The 7,530-nt window shown below is 33.8% G+C and overlaps 1 protein-coding gene across 6 annotated transcripts in view; it reads left to right on the top strand.

The window, feature by feature from the left end:
- LOC145252711 (uncharacterized) overlaps window positions 1-7,260 on the top strand; it is a 1,486,750-nt gene extending 1,479,490 nt beyond the window's left edge. For all 6 annotated transcript variants that reach the window (XM_080112543.1, XM_080112538.1, XM_080112540.1 and 3 more), the window contains 2 exons: window positions 2,725-2,944; window positions 6,226-7,260. In XM_080112543.1, the coding sequence (XP_079968669.1) occupies window positions 2,725-2,883 (159 nt within the window). In that variant the 3' untranslated portion in view covers window positions 2,884-2,944; window positions 6,226-7,260. The remainder of the gene's footprint in view (window positions 1-2,724; window positions 2,945-6,225) is intronic.
- Window positions 7,261-7,530: the final 270 nt, after the last annotated feature.

Raw genomic sequence — 7,530 nt, 5'->3', positions numbered from 1 at the left:
AGCAACTACAGAGAGAACAAATTTACGACTCCTTCAATAATCGTAGACTACTTCACGAGGAACAAAAAGGATGCCAAAAAGGGAAGAGATGAACACATGATCTACTGTACATAGACCAAAGGTTTCTGAAGGAGGTAAAAAGCAGAAGAAATATAGCCATGTTATGGATCGATTACAAGAATCCCTCAAGTATAGATAATAGAATGCCTGAGAATGTACAAAATACAGACACTGCAGACGTTGCACCGACAGAGATTAGCAGTTCTACCAAAAAGTGTGGTTGACTCTGCACAAAGCCTTCACCATTATAAACAAATTATCTGTGTGGATTTCAGGGCAATTTAGTCGTTGTGGCGGAGCTCATACGTCGAAAACGATGAGGGGGTCCATCATATATATATATATAAAGCTGAATGTCTCTGTGTGTATGTGTGTGTGTATGTCTGGTCACGAATAGGCTCCTATATGGTTGACTATTATAGAAAACTGATCACATATAATGATAGAAGATGTATCGAGACACATGAATGGGTATGTTCGATCTGGCAGAACAGTGGTTCATTAAAATTTTGAGGTCTGCGTTCGCGCCTGTTCCACAAAGTATGGAAATAAAAAATTTTAAAATTAAAAAAAAACGTTTACAAGTGTTTTTGATATAGATGTACATAATAATACTTTGATAAGTATGTTTTAACTTAAATAGGGATGGTATAATAAAATTATAGGCTCTGCGTTCGTGCCTGGCCTCCATAGAATGGAAATAGGCACAAACTTTAATAAAGACTTTTCATATCTATCTGTGTAAGTATACTTTGATAATTATGTTTCTGTTTGAAGAAATATGCTATAATAAAATTATGGGGTGTTCGTTCGCACCTGACCTCCTTAGAATGGAAATATGTCACAAAGTTTAACAAGGTTTTTTAATATAGATCCACAGAATATTGTGATAAGTGTTTCATTGTGAACAGGTATGGTATAATAAATTATGGGGTTTATCTACTTTATTTTTACTTTCATCATATTTTGCTTTGGTTTTGATACCCCCAAATTCAACCCAAATTTACACCCCTTCTTTTTCATAACCTATCATACTTTCATAAATCAGAGTCCATTTTCTGTAGGCTGTTTTTGAACCCAGTCAACGACGGGTACTTTTGCTAGTATATATATATATATATATATATATATATATATATATATATATATATATATATTACTTTGTTTGATAAAAATTCAATATGGCGTAATGGAAAAATAAAAAAAGTATTTACAGTTTCTTTTCCAATTTTCGGATTTTAATCATATCAAATCACACTTTAATTGCTTTTGACGGATTGATTGTTGCTATTTCTTCTGATGAGTTAAGAGCATAATAGATTCACTGATTGATATAATAATTAAGTGATTGATTTTGCCCAACGAAACAGATACTGTCAAGAATTGTATGAGTTAACTGAATTAAAGGAATAAATCATAAGATGGTAAACATCATGAATTTTGGAATATAACTTTTTGTCATTTATTCTCTATATTGCTCTTTCCATGTATTCTATGATATGTCCTATTATTCATTTTCAACTATATTATCTGTTGCAAAGCATACATTGCATATAATCAGTATACATTGCATATAATCAGTATACATTGCATATAATCAGTTGACGGCAAGTTGCTACTTGATCCGTAGAAAATTGGGAAAATTCTAGATTCATAATTCCTTACAATTTTAATGCGTAAAAATAAATTCGTTAAGAATTCAAGTCAAACCGCCATATTATTTTTATTGTTTTTAAGTGCCCGAAATGTACCATCAAAAGTATTTTATCTAAGATTTAAACGCAATTTAATCCCGACTCAAATTGCACAAATCACATAAACTAAAATGATGCTCGAATTTTAAGCAAATGTTAATCATTCTAAGACCATTAATGGCAGCTTAACTCCATAAACTTGACACTTTTCTAAACCCATCATTTTAGTAATATTACTCTTGTTTTAAAAGTCTTTGCGATTATACTGTGTCTTGTTCCGGGTTTAATTTTTTTTTAATGGGGATTGATAAGCTGTATTGTTTTCATTATTTGGTCTACTATTCTCCTATAAAACAGCAAACTGGACTTATAAATCCAAAGATCGATCCACATTTAAATGGATAAACTAGAGTTAAAAGTCTTCAATAAGTACCGCCTTCGATGTTCAAGTCCTTCAACGAACACCGACGTCAACAAACACTGGTTATCGCAACGGTGCGCATAGAACGGACCGACTAAAATCAAGCAATTAACTCATCACCGAATGAAACTGAGCGGAATACGCCCGCTTATATCGAGCGCAAAATGGGGTTGATTAGTCAGCACTTGTCGCACTCGGGAATCTTTATGTCGTGATCATTATAAAGATTCCCGCGTTCGACAAGATACACATGAAGAAATCGGAGATTACATCGACCGAAGCATTGTGAGAATAACATGAAAAGATGAAAACAGTAGTCACAATATTGCAAATATTACTGCCATAATTAATATTTTAATACCATTGTTTTTGTTTTTAATTTTATTTATTTATATATATATATATATATTTTTTAATTTTTGTTAATCAATTTTTTCATTCATATTTTTAACACTGTGCGCCATTTCATTATTGTAAAGGATTTGTTAGTTTTCCTCATTATTATTTGGATTTCATTTTTTTTTTTTTTTTTTTTTTTTCAATTTACAGCAGGAGTCTCCACCGGAAAAAGAGTACTCGGTCAATGCTAGTCTCAAAAACAGCACGTGCTCGGAAAACAACACAGATCCGGATATCAACCTGGAATATTCGGGTCTCGATTTCAGCGAAGGTGAACAATGCTTACAGTTTGCCGATGGAGAACAGTAGCACAAACCGGTTGGGCGTGGCCTGTCCAGGCGACTTTTTGAGGGATATTCGGTCAGATATGGTAAGACAGTTACCTATATTGTATCAATTTATATACCAGAAATTTGAATATATTGAAAATAAATACCACTAAAGCGGAATAAAATAATTACGAGTTTTTTTTTTTTGTTTGTTTTTTTCCGAATTGTTGCTTCATAATTTTACAAAGATTACTAATTAAGTTTCTAATGAAAATACAGGGTGGAGCGATAACAGTGTCGCCATAAAGAAAACAACACTACAGCTGTATTTTGAAAACTTTTATTGAAAAATTCAATTCAGTAAATTTGATTATGTAGTAGAGCTGATATCTATTCAATATAGCCGCTTTCAGGCTCAATCACCGCCTCGAAACAGATCTGGAACTGGGAGCATGCCTTTTCCACAAGCTCCGGCGGGAGCTCGGCGAATACCCGATGGATGGCGGTGATCAGGCTGATTTTGGTGTTGTGCGATGCCATGTTAGTGATGTTCTCGACGTATGATCAAACGAAGTAGTCCAGCGAGTTCAAGTCAGAGGAAAAAGGGATCAGTGGAAGAAGAGTATAAAGTTGTAGCACTCCTATCTGAAGCCAAGCCTGGGTCTCTTTGGACTTATGGCCTGGCGCAGAGTCCTGCTGCCAGACTCAATGTCTGCTAGCTGCCGCCTGCTTGCACCAGGAGGTCACCACACTCTTCATAACATCCAGGTACACTTTGGTGTTGACTTTCAAGCCGACTTCGAAGATGTGAAGTGGCATCAAAGACCATAACCGTGACCGGAAACTTTGTTTTCATCACTCTGAACACGTGGCAATCCAGCAATGTTCCTATTGTCATAATTTAGATCAATAGAGAGCATGAGTTGTGCAGCGGCGCATCTCCGATCTCGCTCATTGAAAATTGTGTCGCTTTCATCGCTCTTGGGATTTGTACAAAACTGGCCAACTATTAGATAATCTGCAACAACAAAAAAATGTTTTCGTCAAACGGAAATGGAATCATGCCGTCTTTTCTAGGGCGACAATTTTATCGTACCACTCTTTATTGTATGATACAAAAAGTACTTTAAGCTTTGGAAGTAATTCGAATATATGCAAAAATAATTTTAAAATAAAGATGTACTTTATTAATGAAGAAATGTAACGTTTAATGTTATTTTTTATTCCTAGATATGTCAATAAAGACTTAGCTTATTACAGAAATAAATTGCTCGTGTTGATAAACAAAATGCACTTCACTGTAAAAAAAAAAAACGGATAAACTTAAAAGAAAAATATACGTATATTTGCTGATGACTAGGCTGTGACAACAGAATATTCTTTTCATTCTTTTGACTCTCGGGTATATATCCGACACAATTAGACACACTTAATCAACCGAGAAACGCATCCGTCTATATAAAAACATATAAGATATTAATGGATACATACTCAAGAGTCAAAACAATGAAAAGAATATGCTGTTGTCACATCCCTACTGATGACATAACGTTCTATAACAGAGACAAGGGGGAAATAAGTGTACGCATATATAAGACAATAGCTGAAACCTTAGAGAATGACCTCCCGTCTGTAGTAGAATGAGGACGCACATGGAGGATAATGTTTAATGCTGCTAAGCCTAAACTTCTTTCCTTTAACAATTTCAAAAAATTTTCTCAAACACCGATTGGCATAACTAATAATACGGTTCATGAGAGCTCTTTATTTAACATTCACAAGCGACATGAGTTAGACTAAATATATTGAAGATATTTCCAAGGTTGCTGCAGAGAAGGTGGGCTCTCTCTACCATACTAGAAAATTGATCACATCTGATAGTATCCCATATTTCCACAAAGTCATCATTCGCCTATACATGGAGTATTATTGCTACATGTGAACTGGTATATCTACAACAAGTCTCTCCTTAGAAAGGGTCCCAAAAAGAGTCTCTAATCTAATAGGTCCTGCACTATCAACAAAACTCCAACCTGTAATGTTGCATCCCTGTATATGTTTTACAAGTATTTTAATAGAATGTGCTCTTACGAAATGATAGCACTTGTGCCCCCTCCACGTAAATACCCCCTGATAAGCAGCAAAACCCCACTTTGATGCCGGAAACCCTTTAATAGTTTCTCTCTACGAGCGACTAGACTTTTGAATTCCTTCCTAGTTTTCAGTTTCCATAACTGTACTAACATGTACAATTTTAAATGTAAAGTGAACAAATATTAATCTACTCAACTCTCTGCATAGTGTCCAACTATATATGGTCACGAATAGTATCCCTTTATCTTCAATCGGCATTGTGCCTTGTTTAGGAAAGAATCTAAGTAGTGTATACGAGGCCTGTCTAAAAAGTATCTGACCTCAGGCTAGAAAAAATATTTCACATACCTGACGGGGTTTGGGCTCTAATCCCCTTCAAAGTAGGTCCCTTGTGCTTGCATACACTTAGCTTAGCGATCATTCCACTGCTGGAAACACCTCTGGAAGTCTTCTTTTGGAATAGTGTTCATCTCCGCCGTCGCGTCCGCATTATCTCTTCTCTACTCTCAAAACGGGGTCCTTTCAGTGGCGTTTTCAATTTTGGAAACAACCAGAAGTTGCAAAGAGCCATGTCTGGAGAGTAGGGAGGCTGGTGAACGACTGGAATTCTATGCTTGGCAAAGAAATGTTGGATCAAATGGGATGAATGTGCGAGAGCGTTGTCGTTCTGCAGTTGCCAAATTTTCGCAATCCACATATCCGGGCATTTGCGCCGAACTGCGTCTCAGAGACGCCGGAAAGCATCTTGATAGTATTCTTTTGATAGTACTCCTTTGTAACTGTTTGTCCTTCCGGTGTGTATTCATGAAGCACAGTTCCACGGATATCAAAAAGTCAGTCAGCATCACTTTGATTTTGCTTCGCTCCTGTCGCGGTTTTTCGGCCTTGAAGATTCGGGATGCTTCCATTGCATTATTTCTGGGTCGTACCCGTACATCCACGACTCATCTCCAGTTATCATGACTTCTGGTTGTTTCCAATAATTTGTATATGAGAGGAGTATCTGTGATAAGAAGGACAAATTGTTAAGGAGAATGAGTCGAGTATTTAGCAGCGAAGACAACACGTCGAAATGAAGTTGTGCTAATACCGTAAATTTCGTAAAAATGCTAGCAATTTATTTTCTTTTTTTTTCTTTTTAGACTACAAAACTTATTTCCATTTAAATATAAAAAAATATTGCATTTCCCTTTAGATATGAAAGCATATATAAAATAAAATATTATACAGATAAATATTTTATTCGAATCTATCTAAAGTAATATGTTTTGTTTTTATTTTTCTTCAGACGGTTCGAGGGAACATCACGCCAGAAGTTTAATGTGAAACCGTGCTACGACGAACCAGAGGACAAAAATAGACTCCATCTAATCAGGGTGGATAACTGGACGACAAACCTTTACGAAATGGAAAAAAATAATATTAACATTAACTAATTATAATATTAATGGTATATTAATGGTAATACGGAAAAGAGGTCAGATAGGTTCTTAAAAAAATAAAAATGAATCAGACGCTTTTCAATTGTTAAACCTCACGGCGCCTTTAATTGGTAACAACGGTGAGCGTTTTGCAACAGGATTAAAACTTCAAAAAATATTTAAATAAGCAGTGAACTTTAAAAAAGAGTCGAAATATATGTATATAAAAAGGAATTATGAAAACAATTACAACAACAACCAAAATAAAAAAGGTAAAATGAAAAACAGGAGAAAAAAAAACAATTTTTTGCATGCTGTCCGGCAAATTGGGAGCAAGGAAGATGGACGTGAAAATGGGGGAACAAAGAAAAAAGAGAAAAATACAGCCAGAAGTATCAGAAATGGAAATATAATAAAACAAAAGATACGAAATCAAAGAAAATAAAAGAAAGAATAAAAGAAAGAAAGAAAAGAAAAAAAAGGCAGGGTAAAATCACTGCCTGGATCTTACATTTAAAATGTTTCAAAGAAAAAAGAAATTACTTTAATTAGGTCTCCATGGTAACAATCTTGGACAACCAATTCCACATATATATACATATATATTTATATATATTATATATAATATATATATATATATATATATATATATATATATATATATATATATAATGTAAACAACAAAAGACAACATTTTTGTATATAATTTAAGAAAAACATGAAAAAAACATAATTTAAAACTATATAAGAATGAGATGCAGTCATAAATTTATGTCACCTTCAGCAACACACATACGTGTGTATGCGTACATATATACATGTACAAACATATATGTATATATACATACATATACATATATACATAAATAAAGAGGATATATATATACATATATATATATATAACTACTTCATTTACTCACATAAAATTAATATATGAAAGTATAGATTTATGCGTAAACTTTAAGTATTTACTTCAAAAGTGCTCAATACGTAGGTAGAGCTAGTTAGTAATTTATAAAATATATATGGCGATTAAGCTACACTGAATATTCTGCGTTTCATCCACTATAGGATTCGTCAGGCTTCGTGTAGCTTAATCGCCATATATATTTTATAAATTACTATATATATATATATATATATATATATATATATATATATATATATATATA

This window comes from Euprymna scolopes, chromosome 29 (genome assembly GCF_053919585.1).
Source record: "Euprymna scolopes isolate OS-2025 chromosome 29, ASM5391958v1, whole genome shotgun sequence".
NCBI lineage: Eukaryota > Metazoa > Mollusca > Cephalopoda > Sepiida > Sepiolidae > Euprymna > Euprymna scolopes.
The sequence above is the reverse complement of the archived record's forward strand: the minus strand, read 5'-3'. Positions and strand labels throughout refer to the sequence as shown.